Below are 21,394 nucleotides of genomic sequence, written 5' to 3' on the forward strand. Positions count from 1 at the left end.
TCCAACTGCAACATTAAGTTAATCCCATACAGCTGATCCAATAAAGGAATTCTTTACTTTAGGCCCTTTAAGACTTTAAAACTTTTGTTCTGGCTCTTACTTTACAAGCATTATGATTTTTCTTTAACAGATACTCTATTCTAGCTTCTTTCAGCCCACTGTAAAGGAGGATTTCAATACAACGCAATGATTAAACTCACTTGCAAACACTTTTGATGTGATGACATCTATATGAGGGTGCAGCAGAGCTCCTTCTCCCTCAGACTGATTCAACCTCACTGCCATAAAGAATGCTTTAGGAAATCTTTCCTACAGATTGAAGCATGCTTTTGTATTATACCTTCATGCTGCTGTTTTTTTAGTTATACATATTATTTATTAATCCAATTTGCACTTCTTCTTCATTGTTTTTTAACTACATTTTTGTTTGTTTTTATCACACTGCAAGAATTTGTTTACAACAGTCTCATAGTATAAACCTCTTACTTTGTTGTTTATTTGTTGTGTATTGTACACTGTACGATTTTATTCTTTATCATGCTGCTGTAACACAAAAGTTTAACCTTGTGGGATCAATAAAGCATCTATCTGTCTATTAAAGTAGGCTGTACTCCCCTTAGGTGCAGCATGTGTGCATGCAGGTTCACCTTCACGGTTTTCTGGGTAACTAAGGTTTTATTAATTTCACTCTTGCTTTATCCACTTTGACAGCTCGCAGTAAAAACTGTCAGCTGTAAAAGTCTCGCGTGGGCTTTAATAAATTCCTCCCTGTACGCTTGAATCTCAGGACCCGTGTTACCGGTTTCAACCACCAGGGGGAGACATCGTGCCGTGCGCTCTGTTGATTCCCGGAAGTTGTGACAGTGTGCTCCCCAACACAACCACAACAATGAAAGCTATCATTCAGAGAGTCACGAAGGCGAGTGTGACAGGTAAGCTTTAACCTGAGCGCGGCTGCTGCATTTTGAGAATGTATTTAAACTCGAGCCTGCTCACAGCTTCCGCTCGTTTCCGTCGCTGACACGTCGCCTTAGCTAAGCTAGCAGGGTTAGCATTAGCCAGCAGAGTGAATGCAGAATGAATGCAGCAGAGCTGTTGTCTCTCCAGCTGTCAGCCGCTGCTGGAGCTCAGAGGGGCGTGATAGCAGTGAACATGTCCTGTATGTCTGCGGGGCTGACGGCTGAGCGACAGACGTCACGGCTGGCGACTGTTCTCCGACAGCCGGCCACCTGTCAGCCTCTGCTAGCTGCCGGTGTGCAACAGTAACAACAGCTGGCGGGCAAACAGTTCACAAAAACACGCTCATATATGCGTGGTTACATTTTATTTCTCAGTCTATATTATTTTCTCACGCTAAGAAAGTGCGTTTAAAAATGTCTACAGTGCTGATTTAACCGGTCAGTTTTTATTTTTCTCCTAAATATGCTTAAAAAGTACAAAGTCAAGTCACAATTCTCACAATCTATCGCAATAAAGAAAATCAGTCAAATCCATCTTCATGTTTATTGTGTGGGAAACATGACGTCCTCTAGAGCTCTCTACAGTGGATCATCATTTGATCCTACCCTAGTATCTGTCACACCAACCCTCTGTACGTCCTCCTTCACTACATCCATGAGTCTTCTCTGTGGTCTTCCTCTCTTCTTCCTGCCTGGCAGCTCCATCTTCAGCATCCTTTGTCCAGTATATACAGCATGACTCTTAGTAGCTAGAAGAGCAGAGGTTAGAGCAGCTGGCCAGTAAGCAACAGGCTGCTGGTGTGAGTCTGTTCAGATGCTGACATCTCTGACATGGCTCATTTTGTCATGTAAAAAAATAAGTAAAATGAACAAAAAGCTGAAGAAACGAATATTAAAGACACAAATTTGATGGTTTCTACAGTTTGAATAATGGCAAGAATTGATGTTTGCACATATCTTCTGTAGGGCATGCATCTGTGTGAGAGATTACATTGAATGGATTCTGAGACATGCGTTGGTATAATTTCACTGCTTCGGTGCACAGAAGGCCAAAGTGACCCTCAGACAGTCAAGTAGAACGCGTTTACCGCTAGGTTTAAATCAGTTCCAAGTATCCAAGACGAAAAACAAATTCACTGCAGTTGCAAATATCCACACATGTCCAAAGCTGCCTGTAATGCTTTTATAGAAACTTGAAAATGAACAAATTTTGAGGATGTAAAAACATAAAATCTCCTTTGTCTGATTTCTTCAAGTTGGTTGTGATCTCTGTGGGCACGGTGTTGCCTGATATCTCTGTGCCAGTGTTCATTTTGTTGTGCTTTCTTGCAGTGGGCGAGGAGCAGATCAGCTCGATCGGACGTGGACTGTGTGTGCTGCTGGGCATATCTGTGGAGGACACGCAGAGGGATGCTGAGTACATGTGAGTGCAGAAAGCAGAAAGTACACCCTGAGATCTCAAACACTGTAATTTCATCATAAAAAGAAGGGAAATCTAAATAAACTAAAAGCACACAGTCAAAATAATAAAACATTTATGCAAAAATTAAATGTCTTCAATGATTCTGATCCGGTCGATCTACGTCCCTGCCCTCACCTATGGCCACGAGCTGTGGGTAGTGACCGAAAGAACGAGATCGCGGATACAAGCGGCAGAAATGAGCTTCCTCCGAAGGGTGGCTGGCCTCTCCCTTAGAGATAGGGTGAGAAGTTCGGCCATCTGGGAGGGGCTCAGAGTAGAGCAGCTGCTGCTCCACATCGAAAGGAGCCAGCTGAGGTGGTTCGGCCATCTGACAAGGGTGCCCCCTGGGTTAGGGTCCCACCGGGAGGAGGCCCCGGGGCAGACCCAGGACACGCTGGAGAGATTATATCTCTCGGCTGGCCTGGGAACGCCTTGGTGTTCCCCCGGATAAGCTGGAGGAGGTGGCTGGGGAGAGGGAGGTCTGGGCGTCTCTGCTTAGGCTGCTGCCCCCGCCACCCGGCCTCGGATAAAGCAGATGAAGATGGATGGATGGCTATTGTCACCGTTGACTGAATTGAAAACAGAAAGTGTAAAATAAATAAAAACAAAGATTAATATAAAATACAGAAGTGTAGGAGAGGCTGCTTACTGTGTTGTTCTCATCTTTGTGTTTTCAGGGTGCGTAAGATCCTGAACCTGAGGCTGTTCGAGGACGAGCACGGCCGAGCGTGGAGCAAAAGTGTCATGGAGCGAGACTTTGAGGTTCTGTGTGTGAGCCAGTTCACCCTGCAGTGCATCCTGAAGGGCAACAAGCCGGACTTCCACTCGGCCATGCCCGCAGAACTCGCTCAGCCTTTCTACGACAGCATGCTGGAGAACATGAGGAGCACCCACAAACCGGAGCTCATTAAAGGTGGGTCAAACAGAGGCGTAGGGCCACGTCAGCAAAGCCTTCTTTTTGACTATAAAACACTGTGACTGAAAGCTGTGGACACCGGTTTGACTCTTTAAACTGCAGTAGCAGTTTAAGATTAAAATCTTTATTAAAAGCAGCTGTTAATGGGACTCTGATGTGAAGCGAGTCAGATTAATGTTAGACGTGTGCGACTAATCGAGTCTAAGATCGCTGCTTTGTTAGTCGGTTAAACAGATTGTTCCTACTTTATTGATGCGTGTCAGCAGTTGGCAAAAGCTGCGACTCTAACGACCAGCAGAGCCTCTTCCTCTCTGGTATGGTACGATGTGAAGGGTCAGACATGAACTATAAACCACTGCAATACTTTGAAGTAGGAAATGAGTGGCTGTGTGAGAGGCGTGTGGACGCCAGCCTGCAGAGAGTGAAGGTTAAAGTTAGCACTGCTAACGTTAGCTGTTAAACAGCCATGTTTAGCCTCGTGCTTGGGCTGGGTTCAGTTTTAAATGCTTTCAGTGTGTTTGCTGACTAGTTGACTACATCCCTAGTTTGAATCTTACAATATTTAACATTAACTTTAAATAAATTCCTCCAGCTTCTCAAGTAGTTCTGTTGCTGGTGACCAGTTTACTTGTCCAAAAGTAAGAAACACTGTCCATATGAACATGTGGTTATTTAAGAGAATGAATGAAACTGAATAATATTCTTTGATAATCCAGTTATTCTCAGATGCCGCTGAGATGTGCATCTCTTTTTGCTGATGTTAACGTTGCAAACACTCAGACTGCGGTTGGATTGCTGCGTGTGCTAACATTAGCAGTGCTAGGATCCGTAGCATCCACATGCTTCTTTGGTCAAATGGTTAAATCAAACGCTAGTTTTCTCTGATAAATCGAACCAGCACCTGTCCATTTTCTACTTTAAATGCAGACCTGCGCTGGTTTATGCAGCTGTCGTCTGCCCGACTTTCCACCTCGCTTTTTTACAACTTCCTATCACAGAGAGCGGGTCTCAGGTGTCTGCGGGTGCTACAGATGTTGGAGGATAGTGTTGTTAAATTACAGGACGAGCCGGTGACCAGTAATGTACGTTCATAAAAAGGGAAGAAGAATTGCTTTAACTGACTTGTGGTGCTCAATAATGATGTTTAATCGTCTAATCGACTATTTCTAAACATCCATAATATCACAAGACATGCATGCATGCAGCAAGAAGAACAAAAGCTGTGCTCATGTTTATGCAGGTGGCTCAGTAACATTTCATTAACACATGATGTAGGACTTTGGAATTGATGCCATAGGTGTGTCTGCAAGCAGGCTGAGGGGTAGCACCGATGGTTGCAGGTATTTTCAGGTTTGTTATAAAGCATGCTTCATCTCGATGAACCCTCTGCTCCACCTGAGTGTCAGATTCATCCAGAGATCACACAGTTCCCTGTAATTTCCAGCAGAAGAGTAAAAAACATATCATACCCATCAGCTGCTTACCTTTAATCTGAATTGTCATGCTGTGTGTGAAGAAAAACGGCTGCGTGAAACCTTCACGCTGATATTTTGGTTAGCGGGTTACCCGCTCCCTCATCAGGCCTGCTTGTTGTGGAGCTGCTAATTTGTGCTGCTTTAGTTAAAAAGCTGGTCATTAATGAAATGAACTAGCTGCACTCTAATTAGCACATAGCTATTTCATCCTCAACGCTCAACGCCCCTCTCAGTAAATCCAGCCCTTCATCATCTTCACTGCCCCACTTTAAAGTCCTCTGATTTTTGCCCCCTGCTGGAGTTTAGGTCTGGATATTGATATTGAGCTGATAGCTGCTGTTTCTAGCTAAGATGGATTATTTTAATTAAAAAAAATAGCCACAGTCTGTTGGCGGTCTTTTCAGAGACCAGTCTTAATAGAGTCCCAGGAGGCTGCAGGACGGCATGGCTGAAAAATGCCTGTTACCTGATACAAAGCTAATTGGAAACAAAAGGTCAAAGGTCACAGCTATTGCCACACACTTATGGGCCTGGACTAGTGATCCTGCTCCCTGCTATTTAATTGCCCGTATTCCCATCTCGGTGTAAGGTTACAGCAGTTTAGGCGGTGGATCATCGGTGTGGTGACGCGCTGGCAATGACGGTGGCGGTGAACTGGGTCAGCCCACCGGGGAGCAGGTGAGGAGAACACCTTGTCCCAGCGAGGGAGGTGTAGGGCTTCTTAATTAGGAAGCCTTCCGCCTCCCCCTCCAGAGAGAAAATGCGATGATGCAGCGCTTTTTCCACCGCGGCCCAACGGCTTCATTGTGCAGATGGTGTCATTAATCTCGTGGACTCGGTGGAAGAAAGGAGAACATTTGAGAAACTTCCTGTCCTCGCACCTCTCCGTCGCCTTTGTCCCCAATGTCTCAAAGCTCCACGTCACATCGTGAAACATCAAGTGCTGATGCCTGTAAACTGTAATCTCTATTCATTTGTCTTCCTGGTTTTATCATTGTAGATGGGAAGTTTGGGGCTCGCATGCAGGTCCACATTCAAAACGACGGACCGGTCACCATCGAACTGACATCACCGACTGGACCCACAGACCCCAAACAGGTACATCACTCGGCACGAAGCTTTAAAGACTCATCTTAATACCTCAGATACCACTGGCCGCTGCCTTTCCTCCAATGTGCAGTGCCTGCAGGAGTCTACCTGTTACCGATCACCTGTCATGTTTGTATACGAGTTAGATAACAAGTAGACCTTTCATATGCTGTTACTTGTACTGAGCAGCAACTCTCCCACTTTGTCAGATGACTTTTCAAAGTTTGCCCAAATTGCATTTTTCATGCAAGTTTTCTCCAGTGAATGATCAGAAAAAGCTCCAGTATCAATGCTTGTTTCTGTTCCTCTACATTAAAGACATGAAATTGCTGCAGTTTATTGAAACTAGGATGCGTCCCATGACAATGATGCTCAGAGGAAATCAAAATTTCACATGGATACCTCCCTGTACTTACATTAAAAAAATAAAAAATAAGGTGACTAAGAAAGCACCGATTTTCGACAGACTCCCGTCTCTCTGTACTTTGAGGGCCTGTAACTCTGGTGCATCTAATCAAGGCATGCAACATTTTTTTGAATATAGTCACACTCCAAAAAGTTACTGCACAAAAAAAAAATTTAAAAAATCAGCTGATTCTGAGAGGGTCAGCAGGGAGGAGCTCCCTAATTTGTCAGTGTGAAGGAGTTCATTTCTATTGTACCACCAGGTGGCGGTGTTTGCTCTCCTCTCATGTACAGACTCTTGATTCTTATGCTACAGATTTTTGTTGTTGTTTCTTTTTTAAAATGAGTGAAATAAGAAGCATCCATTATTTATACCCTTCAGGTTTCTTGAAGTTTGTTTTATTTTTAGTTTATTTTGCTTGATTTTGTGTGATTTATACGAATACTGTTCAATATCTGACTGACTAAAATTAAATCTAAGATTTATAAAGTCATGCATCCTTAGATCTGAGTTTGAAAGAGTCACACAGAGGTTATTTTTAAAATCCACAAATGCTTCGAATTTAAGCAAAGTGAAACTCGAGGAAAGAAAACAATATAAAAATTATATCCAATAACATCTATAAATCCAGCCAGTTAAATGAATATTAGAAGTATAATACACAAAGTAGTGTGTTGTGTGGATGCGTCTGCATGTGGGAAAACCTATCATCTCACTCAAAGTCACAAACTCACAGATCATTGCTGCCCAGCTGATCGTTTTGATTTTATAACTCACAATCTTTCATCGACTTTTTTCCACAAATGCAATAAAAATTCAACAAAATAAAGTAAAATATTAGAAAAGTAAAACACACTAAATTAGCTTACTTATTTTTACTTATTTCTTTTATTTTTTTCATCCATATGAGACACCCGTGTGACTGATCTACCATTGAACAGGCCCCACGCTTTTATTTTGAAGGTTCAGTTACTGCTAACTTGCTGGCTGTAGCCCTTCATGTAAGATGTGCCCCTGTCGTTATGCTGATGTGCTCATGGTTTGTTTCACTTGCAAAGCTAGTGCTTTTTAGGCTGGGTGTTAAGTTTGCAGAATTAAGGATTCAAGAAAAACAATCTAGATTTGAGAAAGCAGAAAACAAAACTTTAAGCTCTCAGACAGCAGCCACGATTAACGTGTGTCACCCCCACGGAGCCGCGCTGATTCACTGATATCTCACTATCACTCAGTCGCCTCCGTGAAGGAGCTGAAAAGTCCCCCATTTGTTTTTAGGTGTGTGTGTGTGTGTGTGTGTGTGTGTGTGTGTGTGTGTGTGTGTGTGTGTGTGTGTGTGTGTGTGTGTGTGTGTGTGAGATAGAGAGAGACAGGGTGTTATGTGTGGGTTTGAGATGATTGGCACCATCGGCCCACATGCTCACGCTCTCCCTCTGCTGTACCTGTCCAGGCTGTAACTGTTTGCTCCAGGAAACCAGAGTCAAACCAGGATGCCTCCTTTCTAAAGGGATGGTTTTATTCTGAAAGTGTGCGCTGTGATCTGAAAGGGTTAGTATATCATTTTGATTGCATGCAGGGAGCTTTGACAGGTTTTCATGCTCTGTGCTTTTAGGGAAAGCGACATCAGTGTGGTGCTGGATGAAAAGTACATTAGCAGGTGATTCATTTTAGCTTCTGAGAAGTCTTGATATGAGTACAGAGGACCAGCTCCAGGGGACTGAAAGCACCAGAACTGAATTAAATTAACAGTTTTGAAGTTTCATTTTCTTATTTTTTTTCTTATTATTTTACCTTTTTAAATAAACTAAAATGAAGGAAAGGTTCCAGAGCCAATCCAGGATTTTCTATTTGTTTAAAACACATAAAACAAACTTCTTTTAGCTTCATTTAGTCCTAATTTTCACCTTCACTCAAAGTGTCCCCTCAAAATATAAACTGATCTTTATTCTTAAGATCATCCTGTACCACAACCCAATGCTTCTTCAGTGACTTTGTATTTCATTGATTCTTTGCCTTTAAGTGTTTTCTCGCCACATCGCTTGTTAAGAAAACAAACACCGTTACAGGACGGCTGTGAAAATCTGAACTGTGAACAGAGATGTACTTCATAAATTTATCCCCAAATCCTGCTACATCTGTAAATCTTCATCTTCCTCCTGCCTGTTTTTGCAAAATGTCCCTTTTTTTTTTTTTTAAAGCAAGCTATTTTTATAAAACCAATTAACACTGCAGCAGATGATTTATTAACATGCAGCTGTAACTAATATTTATCTTTTCTTTTCAAGTCCGTTTTGCATCATTGATGCATTTTTGTTTTCTTTCATTTTTTAATTGAAGCAAAAACTTTGTTGATTGATCAGTTTGTCAGGTTTTAATTTCAGTCACAATTTTTGTGTTTCGACAACTATTAAAACAAGATAACTGAGATCAAATTCTTATTTTGAAGAAAAGTCCAGGTTCACTCCTCATTTTTTTTAAGGCTGGATCAAGCTACATGATCATGGTCTCATTCGTGATTTGTTCAACTTTGGATTTACTCGATTTTCTCTGCAGTGATTCTGTGAACGAGTCATGAAATGTTTTTTTTTTTTTTGGTTTTTTTTTTTGTGCATTTAACCGCTGATTTATGAATGAATAAGAGTCAAGTAATGGAGATAGAAATCAGTGCAAAAGTGGACGGTCTCCTGCAGCGACAGGATGTTTCTCAGCTCCTTCTGCCACCAGAACGAGCTTCGTGCAGCCTTCCTGAATTCTGCTCACTTCTGTGGAGCCCAGTTAGCGTCCTTATGCCTTGGCTGCAGGCAGGCTTTGGCTGCTCTCCCCTTGGTGGACTTGGCTTGCTTGCCCAAAGGGAGGGATATTAAGCAGTCCTCAGAATTTTAATCTTGTCTGTTTGGGATGTTTTGCTGTGGGGGCTGAGGAACCAAAGCCAAGACTGAACATGAGGGATAAAAGGCCAGCCAATAGGCTACGCTTGGCACGGGGTGGGAAATGAAGCAACAGCCAGCAGACACTGTTCCTTTCTTTCCATGAATCAGGGATTTAGTCCACCACAGGGTCAAGCGGCCAGCAAACAATAGAGTTATCCAGAGCAATGAAAATCATCCAGTTTTGGATGTTCTCTTTGGGAAGCTGGAGGCTGCAGCCTGATGGCAGAGGGCTCCAGAGTTTTTCTGTTTGTTCACCTTACTGTTGGTGCATTTTGATTTAGGCTGTGGGCTGAAACCCAACATTCACAGGAGTTACATAATGTTTGATCATGCTGAGCTTTCACTGGGTTGGAGATCAGAGTTTTGGGTTTGGACGGAGCTTTAGTGTTGGAGTTATAAACAGATATCTTTGTGCACTACCACGGTGTTATATCAAACAATCAAGATGTGACTGAAGCACAGCTTTAATTCAAGGGGATTAACAAAAGTATTGTATTAACTGTTTAGAATTTTTTTTAAAATTTACATAGACGCCATTTTCAGAGGTTTAAAAGCAATTGAGTTGACCTACAACCAGTGTTATGGACATGTGAGGAGTTCATTCAAGTGTTGAACTTATATTTGGTAACAGTTCACTGGAACTCTGAATGTGAGGTCCAAAGAGATGGAGATGCAAGAGAAGGAAACAATCATTAGACTGAAGGACAAAATGCACCTATTAGAGAGAGCAAACACATCAGCAGTGTTAAAAATTAACATTCTTACAAAGATGAAATGCACCAATCAGCTCAGCAATCACAAAAGGCCTGAAGGACCACAGAAGACTACAAAAGTACATGATGACAGAACGATTTTCACGGTTAAGAAAAAAACATCTAAGTCAAGAACACTCTCGAGTAGGTAGACGCATCTCTTTCAGTCTACAATCAATTGAAATGAAATGCAGAGGAAACCAGTCGTTTACAGCTAGATGCAAACCGCTGGTTACACAGGAAGAACGGGGAGGCTTGATTAGATTTGTACATTTGTACAGATTTGTACAACTCCCAGGCCACGGACCGGTACTGGTCTGTGAGTCATTTGGTACCAGGCCGCGAGAGTTGAAGCTCGGATGTGAAATTGATGGTTTTCAGGGTTTTTATCGTTTTTATCTGTAACTTGGTTTCTCTGGGTCTTTTCCCGTGTGTTATGAATAAATCTTCCCTTTTTTGGTACCGGTACTGGTTTTATCTTGTTGTATTTATCCACGACACCTTAAAGGCTGGTCCGTGAAAATATTGTCAGACATAAACCGGTCCGTGACGCAAAAAAAGTTGGGGAACGCTGTTTTAGACGACACGGTTCTGGAAAAAATAATTCTTTGAAAAGAAGAAACAAAGATTAACTTGTGAAAGAATGACAAGTGTGGAGAAGAAGAGGAACAGCTCCTGATCTAAAGCATACCACATCATCTGTCGAACACATTGGAGGTCACATTATTGCATGCGCGTGTGGAACCATGTCATTTGCTTTTATTGATGACGTGAGTGCTGATAGGAGCAGCAGGATGGATTTTGGAGTGTGCAGGGCTGCACTCTGCTCAGATTCAGCCAACTGCTGCAGAACTGATTAGACCGAGCTTCCCAGTGCCAGTGGATAATGACCCAAAGCAAACTGTAAAAGGAACCTGAGAGATCTCTAAGGCAAAGAAATGGGATATTCTTTGATGGCCAAGTTAACCACCTGATCTCAACCCAATAGAGCATGCTGTTCAGTTATTAACTGGATGCAGAGAGACCCACAAACAAGCAGCAACTGGAGGCATAATTAGCAAAATGGTGTCACTTTCCAGATACTCACTGATCTGACCGATATCATCAACAAAGACAACAGCAGGCCTAGTTTCTTACCACAGCATGTTAATGGGTTCAGCTGGGAATAACAGTCTTTTTTGTACTCGTTGAATAATGTAATGTCTTATGCAATGCTTTGGATTTTTAAGATGACATGTAGTTCATAAATATTTCTCCTACAACCATAAAAGTTTTACCATCTGTGTTTCCAGACTATCTTGGATGTCAGGTAGCATACCTACTTCATCATCACTGTGGAGTGATGTTTATGAACCGTGAAGATGAGGGAGGAGCGGTTTTTGATCAGTAGAGTTGTCTGACTAGTTGTGCTGAGTGGCAGCATGAAGGGCTATTTTGAAAAGAGGGAGTGCGTGCAGTCACAACAATAGACTCATTGAGGGGATCATATGACAGCTCGGAATAGCTCTGAATGCCGAGAGAATAGAAGTAGTCATGTATCACAAATGTGGAGTGCTGGCACGGGCCTCTTTTTCTTTGTTTAATTAATTGTTGTAATTGTCATGCATGTCAGGATCTTTGGGTGAATACTGAGCATACTGCAAAGGTCATGATCTGCAAGTCATGATGCAGCATGTTCATGGTGGGACCACAGAGCCACCAGGAGGCCCAGATGAGTCAGGTTTCAGTCGCAGAGTAGGAAAAGGGAAATGTTACAGTTTTAGAAATAAGAATCCATAAATTATTATTACTTATTCTAACTATCCTCTGTCTACGATGTAATGTGACCGGGTTGTTTGTCTGCTTGTTAGCAGGTGGGGGAAAAAAGCTTATGGCCAGACTTGCATGAAAATATTATTCTTAGGAGCCGGACTCGATCGAAATCTGGATCTGGATTCAGGAATATTTGGAAGGATTCTTTTTGATTACATCATCTACGGCTCACATTACCTGTGGTGTACCACAAGGATCAGTCTTAGGGCCTATTTAATTTTCTACTTATATGCTTCCACTTGTGTAAATTTTACAAAACCACAATGTGTGTGTCCCGTGAGAGCTCTGATCTTAAAAGCTTAGCTGCTGTTTTAAACTGCTTGTTGTCTTTCTGACCCAGCCGTTTTGCTTTCTTGTATTTTCTCAGCTATCAAAGCAGGAAAAGCAGCAGCAGAGGAAAGAGAAGACGCGCTCCAAGGGTCCCTCAGAGTCCGGCAGGGAGAAGGGCGCCCAGCGTTCTCGACAGGACCCCAACGCCAGCAGTGGGGCAGAGGGGGACGTGTCTTCGGAGAGGGAGCCTTAGGTCATCAAGGTGAACGGGAAATATGCACACACACACATGCAGTCAGGTACAGTTACGCTCAGGCGTGTCTGTCTAATTTAGTCTTTAGAATTTGTCAATCATTTCCCACTAAATAAAGGCTCATCTTAAAGGGGACGCCCCATGCTGTTATCTGTTATCAGTCTGTGCACAAAGAGCACCTGTGAGACAAAAGCTCAGGCTTCACACTGCTCTAACCGCTCAGTTTCACATTGTTTTTCTACTCTTGCAAATATATGATGTCATAGAAGGAGGATGTGGTTATCTCAGGCACACGGCTCTGACTGTAAGTAAAAGGCTTGCACGCACCTGCTGTTCATACTTTCTACACAATATTCAAAAACAATTTAAACAAAAAAAAGTTGACATTTCTAGTCTAATTCTAACTCTTAGTATTTGCTTCTGCACAGTCGTCATCTCAGAGCTGCAGTTATTGTTTTTTTGGCCGTTGTGGAGGCAGCTCCCACAACTTTGGAGTAGTGATGTAACCTGGAAAGCTCCTCCAGCCTTGGCAGAAGGAAGTTCATAAATTGATCCAAGAAATTAAAGAAACAAACCAAGTGTAAATATGGAAACGTGTCTGCCAAGGCTGGTACCACTGAAACTTCATTAGAGCCACAACAGGACAGCTTGCCGGCCGACTTAATTACCCTGCATGCTCGTCCACGCACGTCACTTTGTTTATGTGTGTGCGAGGTTGTGGGTAGTTGTGTTTAGTGTGCGGTTCTCCTGGAAAGGTCACAGCAAACAGGATATCAAGCTCATAAAATGGCTTTTTACTTGCTGCAACAGCTTTTAGTGACCATATGGAGAGCTGAGCGTCTGGGCTGGCGTGTCTTTTCTGCTCGACTTTTTTTGGGAGGGTGGGGGTTTGGAAACGGTACGGGAGGATGATGCATTGTGAGCCAGAAAGTATCCCAGGATGGAGATCTGTGATGGAGTTGTTTCAGGCACATAATTAATTTAAAAACAAGCTTTTAAAATTAGTCATGTTTTGGAAATTTGGAAGGAGGTGGAGTTTTTTAATAACTCACCTGCTTGCATTTTTGTAAAACTCAGAGTTAGCGATGTGGCTACTTTGAGGTGTGTGCTAACACAGCTGTAAGCACTAGCTGTCTGCTAAGCCTCACATCTGCTAGTTAGTGACTTCTTATTATTAGTTGGATAATAGTAAATCTGCTGTGTTGCGCAGACCATCAAAGACCACCTGGGTTATGGGAAGTGAAATTGCAGTATTTTAGGTAGTGGATCGGTACAAACCCCACTGGGATAGTTGGGACACTTCCTGAAAATCCAAGAAAAACTAAAACCTGATTCTCCTCCTCATGATGTGCTGGATATTTTCAAAGGGAGACAGATCAGGACTGCAGTCAAGCACACAGACTCCATGTCTACGAAGCCAGGTTTTTCCAATGAGGCCTGGCATTGTCCTACACACGGAGTTCCTGGGAAAAGACGATAATTTCCTGATGGGAGCATATGTCTGTCTAAAATTCCTCCTCCTCGTAGTGCCTTCACATATGTGCAAAGCCCCCATGCTACGGGCACTGGTGCACGTTGAGCCGTGAACTCATGTGACCACAGGACACGTTTCCATTGTTGCTCGCTCCATCTCGGATGAGCTTGGGCCCAGAACTCACTGATGTTTCTGCACAAAGTTGTTGGAGTGTGTTGCAAGCATCTAAATGTGTTTAAGAGATAAAATTAAGTTTAAGTGGAAAAAACATTTAAAATCTTTTCTTTGTCCTTTTGTCTGTTAAATAAATGTTCAAGTGTATGACGAAAAAGCCGATTTTAGTTTTATTCCCAATTTTTCTGGAAATCTGGTGTATCTGTATGTATATAATGCTTTACTACTTTATACTGAGCAGTCAAAGCATTTCTAAACTGCAGTATTTTTTGTATAACTCTATTTATGGAAACAGAGTTATACCTTTAAACAGCATTTCCTGTGCTTACCTGGTTTTAGGTCCTTTTAAATTTGCTGAAACTCTGAGAACAAAATGGCTTTGCATCTGTGCAAGATCATTTTTGTCTTTTGCACTGTCAACAAATGCAGTCACCTCCCAAAAATAGTTATGTCCCATTTATAATATTAGTGTATGGTGTCATGTGCAATATGGCGCCCTTAAATCTGCAGTGAGAAGCAGTTACAGTTGTTCTTGTTTTCCACATCTCCCTTTTTCCATCTGTGCCTGATCTCTTTGTTTTTGTTGACATTGCGGTGAAACTCAGCAACCTTCATGAGAGACAGACCTGTTTGTTTCTCATTTTGTGCTTCTTATTGCAGTGTTGGGGGTGGTTTGGTGTGGGGGGGTATGTTTTGGGGGGTTGTTCTTATTTGCCTTGAGTATTTGTTTACTAGTGCAAAAACAGACGAGTTCTGGGAGAACAGAGATGGGGAGGCATTGAGTCAGCTCTCTCTGTGTCCCCCTCTGTTCTCCCTGCTGAGGCTGCAGGCTCCTGCAGCACAGCTCCTCTCCCTCTGTGAACCCTCTGGCAGACGTGCATTAATGGATATGCCCTCAAACTGGCAGCAATGCTTCCTGATCCTTGTGCTCAAAGATGGGGCAGTGCAGTTAGCTGCATTCAGACAAAAGCATGACTGACACCAGAGAGGTGAGATTAATGGGTTGGTGAGGTATCACAAGCTTAAATCAGTTTCACTGTCACGAAGGTGGCTCTCATTACCATAGTAACTTAAGTTGAACACATAAGCTGGTCTGGAGCAAGTAATGTCAATCACATGGCAGCAACTCAATGCATTTAAGCATGCTGACCTGCTGAAGTGCAACCTGAGATGGGCTGGTCGGCTTCAGAAACTGCTGATCTGAACTGCAGAAGAGTATCTCTCAGTGTACAGCACATCAAACCTTGAAGCTGATGGGCCACAGCAGCAGAAGACCACACCCTCTGGCAATTTAGCCTGAGAGCGTGAATCCATCAATGGTTCAGGCTGCTACTAGTGTAATGGTGTGGGAGATGCCAACAATGCTTAGTACCAACTGAGATAACCAACTAAAAACCGATAAAAACCCTGAAAACTATACATTTCACACCCGAGCTTCAACTCTCGCGGCCCGGTACCAAACGATTCACGGGGGTTGGGGATTGCTGGCCTACCTGGGTGCTGTTGCCGAGCATCTTCTGATGGCTCATTCCAGCAGCTCACATCATCTGAGTTCACTGTGCTCAAGTTGTCACAAAGGTCACCAAATCTAAATCCAGTAGAACACCTTTGGGTGTTCATTTGACAAATCTGGAGCTACTGTGTGATGCTGTCGTGTTGATGTGGACAAAATCTCTGAGGAAAGCTTCCAGCGGTTTGTTGAATCTGTGTCATGTTGAGTTAAGGCAGGTTTAAAGGCAAACAAGGGGCCAACCCTGTACTACAAAGGTGTGTCTAATGAAGTGGACACTAAATGTAAAATCTATTGGGGAAATATGTGGTGTAGAAGTAATCCGTAGAGTCGAACCTTACTGACGTCTCTCGATTGGAGTAGGCGGCACTCAGTCACTTTTGAGCAGGAGATTATGACACGCCAAACACCCTGAGCCAGAAGCGGAAAACCTGATCCCAAAGTTTTAGACTTTTATTGACTAAATCAGCATTTTCATATCTTGTATGGGGAAAAAAACTCTGGAGTGATCCTCATCCAGTCACCTGATAGCTGCTGTTAGCTTCTAATGGCTTAAAACCTCCATCAAAACATCTGCAGGTGCAATGTTATTATGTCCTCCCTGAACTCCTCCACAGCGGGGGAGGATGCAGTGTAATCCTCAGGTTTTGGAGGCTTCAGCACCTTGTTACATAAGGTCTGACCAGAAGCCAGGGATGAGGGGGAAATGTGAGAGGAAAGGGAGTGGTTTTTTGTTTTTGGTTTTTTTTTGATAAGGTGACTGTTATTTGGATTTTGGAGTGAGAGAGTGCACACACAGCACCTCGGGAAGTGTGTGTGCTGTAGTGAAAGAGAGGGATGGGTGGAAGAAAGAGGAAAAAGGACAGCGGCCTTGCTTGCTTAGCTCTGTAGCTGCATGTTTTATAGAGAGAACTGGTGCTCCCCAGGTTTGCTTTGCGTGACTTAAACATGAGCCGTGCTCGACTTCCATCGAATAATTTGCGACAGCCCTCTAGGGCTGGGCGATATGACCCAAAATTCATATCTCGATATTTTTTAGCTGGATAGCGATATAAGATATATATCTCGATTTTTTTTTTTTAAGCCATAAGTTAAGAACAAAAAGAGAGTTCTTAGTCACACTGTGTCCCAGATGTCACACGGGCACTTTTATTTACATACAGCGTAGATGTACATGAAGAAATTACTCAAAAATAAATTATCAGCATTTATTAAATAATCATGGTCCATAAATAAAAGAAAACAATGTTGTTTTTGTGCATAACAAAAAGCTCACAATTGTGCAGTCAAAATGTAAACTAATAGACGCTGAGCGTAATAACAAAGAGACAGATTTCACAGCTGCACCACGTCTCTAAACAGGTGCCATTTGTGGTCCTTATACACACACAGTACGTATCACTCCGCGAGGCTCCTCCCCGGTAGCCGTAATCCTCCGACATCAAGCCGTGCAGCTCCGTAGCTTAGCAAAGTCATATTAAAACATTTTTTGACAGATTGCTGAGCGCTGTGTACCACATAAAATCGGTTCGCGGTCAGTAAGCACAACCAGAATTCATACATAAGGCGCACTGTCGAGTTTTGAGAAAATGAAAGGATTTTAGGCCGTGCAGCCCCTCCGGGCTGCATGTCGTTAGCGCGGTTAGCTCGCTAACACGTTGACGCCATCCAGCCCCACGCACGGGGCCATCCGCGGTAACTCGCTAACGGAGATTTTCCGCTTTCATCTTGTCATTGCCTGCAGGTGAAGCTATGGGGGAGGCGGAGTTGTGTTCAGTGAAGGAGAGGCGAGGCCGAGTAACATTGCGTAGAGACAAAAGTGGACGAAAGAGAGGCAAACCTGCGGCTCCACAAGTATAATTATAACGTAACATAGGCTATATCGATATAAACGATATTGCCACATCTTATATCTCGTATGAAAATATATCGATATTTTTAAAAAACTCGATATATCGCCCAGCCCTACAGCCCTCCATTATCTTCTCTGCTCGTCCTTCCTGTCTGCAACGCTCTAATTTCAAAATAGAGTTATGTTAAGTTATCAGTACAGGAAGGTTTCAGCTGCTGTGAAGAGGTTCCAGCTGTAGCTGTTCTCAGGACTGTCGGAGATGTTCACACCACACGTAACTGCATCTTTAAATTTAGCTTTCATTGCTACCGTCAGCGTTTTTGTGCAGATCTTTTAATATGATGCAGACTTTTGAATTTGTCTGTTCACCTAAAATGGAAGCTGCACTTTAAACCTCCAGGAATTTTTACTTCTTTTCATTTTAACAGGAATAAAATGGGAAAGTAACAAATAAGGCCAAAGTCTGTGGGGGGGAAAGCGTCCATGCTTAGCTTTGAATGGCTTATTTTAGTCCATAAAGATATTGCTGTCGATATAATCTTGCTTTTTGTGTTAGTTGGTTTTTAAAGATTTATCTTAAAGATTTTTAGTCTTAATCTGACCAGACATGAAAGCAGAGAGAGAGTGGTAGGAAACCACACCCCTGCAGTGGCTTTTAGTATATAGGTCCCCCACTCAAACCATAGACCATCTTTTAGAAAAGATTATTCTTTTTTTGTACCAATTTGGGCTTTAGATTGTGATCTTTGGAGTGTCCCAGTCCATAAATACCATAATCTGTGCAGATTAGGTCCGTGTGTGTCTGCTGTCTGAGCAGGATGGAGCTCAGGATTAAACCATTGTCTTTTTTATGCCCTACATTGTTATTTTATTTTAATTTTCTTGAGGTATCAAAACCCGATGTCATCATTTCTTGATTTTAGTTATCTTGGCTGGAGCTGAATACACAGCTCCAGCCAAGATAACTAAAAACGAGACTTCACCCAACAAAATTCCTAGTGGATAAACCAACTATGAGCATATCATAAGAATCTCATGGAATATTCACAGGTATGTTTCATCTGTTTTCTGATAATAAATATATTATTAAAAGAAAACAAAAAGACCTGCGAGCTTTTATCCTCCAAGCTCGGGTCCTCTACCAGAGGCCTGGGAGCTTGAGGGTCCTGCGCAGTATCTTAGCTGCTCCCAGGACTGCGCTCTTCTGGACAGAGATCTCTGATGTTGTTCCCGGGATCTGCTGGAGCCACTCGCCTAGCTTGGGAGTCACTGCACCGAGTGGTCCGATTACCACTGGGAGCACCGTTACCTTCACCCTCCGCATCTTCTCCATCTCTTCTCTGAGCCCTTGGTACTTCTCCAGCTTCTCATGCTCCTTCTTCCTGATATTGCTGTCATTGGGAACCGCTACATCGATCACTACGGCCGTCTTCTTCTGTTTGTCTACCACCACTATGTCCGGTTGGTTAGCCACCACCATTTTGTCCGTCTGTATCTGGAAGTCCCACAGGATCTTAGCTCGGTCATTCTCCACCACCCTTGGGGGCATCTCCCATTTTGACCTCGGGACTTCCAGGTTATACTCAGCACAGATGTTTCTGTATGCTATACCAGCCACTTGGTTATGGCGTTCCATGTATGCCCTGTCTGAGAAGGCAGCTGGATAGCGTGGTAGTAAGACTTGCACACCTTTGGAACGGGAATTGTGGGTTTGATTCCCGAATGCTAACCAAGCCTACCTCAGACATGAGCGAGAGAGATAAATATGAAGCTGAACCGGGGGGTGAAATTGATTTCATTGTAGTTCTTAACAGAGCTTAAATGTGTTTTTCATCCTGAACTTTCACATGGATATTTTCTGCCCAATAAATATGCTTTGAGGACTCAAAAAGGCTTAAGAAAATTCCAAAGCGCTACATTTTGACTCCTATAAACATAAAGGTGCTGTAACCCTGATAATGTTGATGGTTTCAGGGTCTAATTTCACAGGGCTTAATTACATTTGCTAAAGTTCCTATGCAACAAAGATCAGCTCATCCTGTGGGGGTCACATGGGAAGATTTTTCCACATTTGGTTGATCTTCTGTAATGATGTGAATGACTGTGTAATGACTGAGAGAGTATGAAGAAAAAGAGTTTAAACTACTGCTGTTTCGTGTCTTGCAGATGTCGTACTGGGGACATGACGGTGAGCCCAGTTTCCTCAGGAAGGCCTTAAACCTCAGCGACTCTTTCACCTGATCCTGGACTGTCCTTCCTGTTTGGAAATCAGCAGGATTCGTTCAGCCTGTTTCAGACATCGTCCCCTTGGCCTCTCTCCTCCACACTCAGATAGGACCGGCTACATGTAGCAAAGATGATGTCTGGCCACATGACACTGCACAGTTTTCTTAGATTTGCGAGGGGAGGGGAGGCGTGGGTGATGGCAACATCATAAAACCGTGCAGCCCAGTAGCTTTATGTGCTCGGCTTTCCTTTTCCCTTCGCTCCCTTTCTTTCCATCGTTTCATGTTTCTGCCGCCATCTGTCTCTTTGTCTTTTGCTTTCTCTCTGTCTGTTCTGACTTAGTCTCTGTTTAGAGACATGACTCTGACCCTGAAGCACAGCTCAGCTCCGAGTTTATACTGCAGGAACATCATGGTAGTGAGAATGTACCAAGCTTGTTATATATTGTGACACTTGTCAAATTTTTGAGGTCTAAGAGGTTATTTTACCTTTTTGAGTAGCAGATTTTGTTTAAGGTCAAACTGAAGTTGCTACCACCGTCTGCTCTGTAAAAGAAATGGCCCTGTTGTTTGTAGCTGGACAAGTTTACGTTTCATATGCAAAGACTTGAGATGAAACTTCTGTAAAGTCAGTCATTGGTTAGTGAAGTCCTCAAGCTCAGTCTTTTTGGCCTTACCTTCTTAATTTGAAACTAAATGTGCACCTGGATCCTGCTTTCTCCTAATTCTGGCTGTAAATTTGTAAAATGATCATCATGTTTTAGTAAAGAAGACCGAAAAATATCAGCGGAGCACATAAACACATCACCAGTATTTACTTTTCCTTCTTTCTTTTTTTTAAATTTGAGATCACTGATGAATTTTTCCCACACTGATTTCTGTACAAATGGACTGCTTTTTTAGCAGCTAGTTGAGTCGCCCCCTGCTGGCCTTTTGCATGGTCTTCACTTTCTGGAATCAGAAGCTACGTCACTAATAAGTAGACAGCAGTCTGCAGCAACACCCCACAAAAGCTTCAAACAACAGCCTGCATTAAATCTCCAGCTACATGTAAGCACGATGCTGCACGCCGACTTGCTAAGTTAGCTAACAAACATCCACTGGGTAAAAGCGCATTGCTAACAACATTAGTTTGGCTAACCAGCCGAGTCTTGGCTAACTACTGTCTGCTAGCAACTTAGTGACGTAGCATAAAGATGGCTGTGTATCATGTACTCATTTAGCGGCGCACATTTGTTAACATTATCTGCTTGCACTGACTCAGCTTTCACTGAAACATGAATGGTAACCAACTAACTCAGAGGCTGCCAGAGTGGATTTGATGCCCCAAATCATTATTGTCTCTTCATTAACAGAAATAAGAATAGCTTTACACTTTAAAATCACTTTGACTAGACTACAGCAGACGGAGATGTGATTTCAGTTGGACTTTAAATGCTAAAATGTGACCTGTGTCTCAGTGTGTTCCTCAATTTATTGACCCACTCAGTGGGAATGACTCTAGAAAGGGTGCTGCAGTCGATTGTAAGACCAGGATCGAGTTTCTGCGACTGCCCCATTCACCTGTGCTTTACACCTGCGGAGAGGGGCCAGCTGCACCTCACTATCAGTGTGACCGGACCAACTCTGACATCAGCTATTTATTCATGTTTCTCATTGTGACGCTGTCCTGCTGTCACTCGACAGATCTGAATGTACGTTTTGTTGTCATTTTTATAAAGGTGTAAGAAAGAAGCGTCTCTCTGTTTGTGTGTTGCATTCTGCTCATTTTAATGCAAACCGCAGGGATGCTTGGCCTTATTTCTACTTTCAGCATCACCACCTGGCCTCTGTACTGTCCC

General features: G+C 42.9%; 1 protein-coding gene across 1 annotated transcript; it reads left to right on the forward strand.

The window, feature by feature from the left end:
• The first annotated feature begins 612 nt into the window (after positions 1 to 612).
• Positions 613 to 21,287, forward strand: dtd1 (D-aminoacyl-tRNA deacylase 1). The gene is made up of 7 exons (XM_026169687.2): positions 613 to 663; positions 788 to 932; positions 2,292 to 2,382; positions 3,099 to 3,334; positions 5,813 to 5,910; positions 12,163 to 12,327; positions 19,495 to 21,287. The coding sequence occupies exons 1-6, from the start codon at positions 628 to 630 to the stop codon at positions 12,316 to 12,318; spliced, it is 762 nt and encodes a 253-aa protein (XP_026025472.2). The 5' UTR covers positions 613 to 627; the 3' UTR covers positions 12,319 to 12,327; positions 19,495 to 21,287.
• The last annotated feature ends 107 nt before the right edge of the window (positions 21,288 to 21,394 follow it).

Source organism: Astatotilapia calliptera, chromosome 6, assembly GCF_964374335.1.
Source record: "Astatotilapia calliptera chromosome 6, fAstCal68.1, whole genome shotgun sequence".
Classification (NCBI taxonomy): domain Eukaryota; kingdom Metazoa; phylum Chordata; class Actinopteri; order Cichliformes; family Cichlidae; genus Astatotilapia; species Astatotilapia calliptera.

What these genes read in the sequence shown, in the direction of transcription:
- dtd1 (XM_026169687.2), top strand. Translation starts at nt 628, where the DNA reads ATGTGTGCATGCAGGTTCACCTTCACGGTTTTCTGG. An exon ending in TCACCTTCACGGTTTTCTGG is followed by an intron (nt 664 to 787) that starts GTAACTAAGGTT and finishes CTTGAATCTCAG; the next exon opens with GACCCGTGTTACCGGTTTCA. An exon ending in GACCCACAGACCCCAAACAG is followed by an intron (nt 5,911 to 12,162) that starts GTACATCACTCG and finishes GTATTTTCTCAG; the next exon opens with CTATCAAAGCAGGAAAAGCA.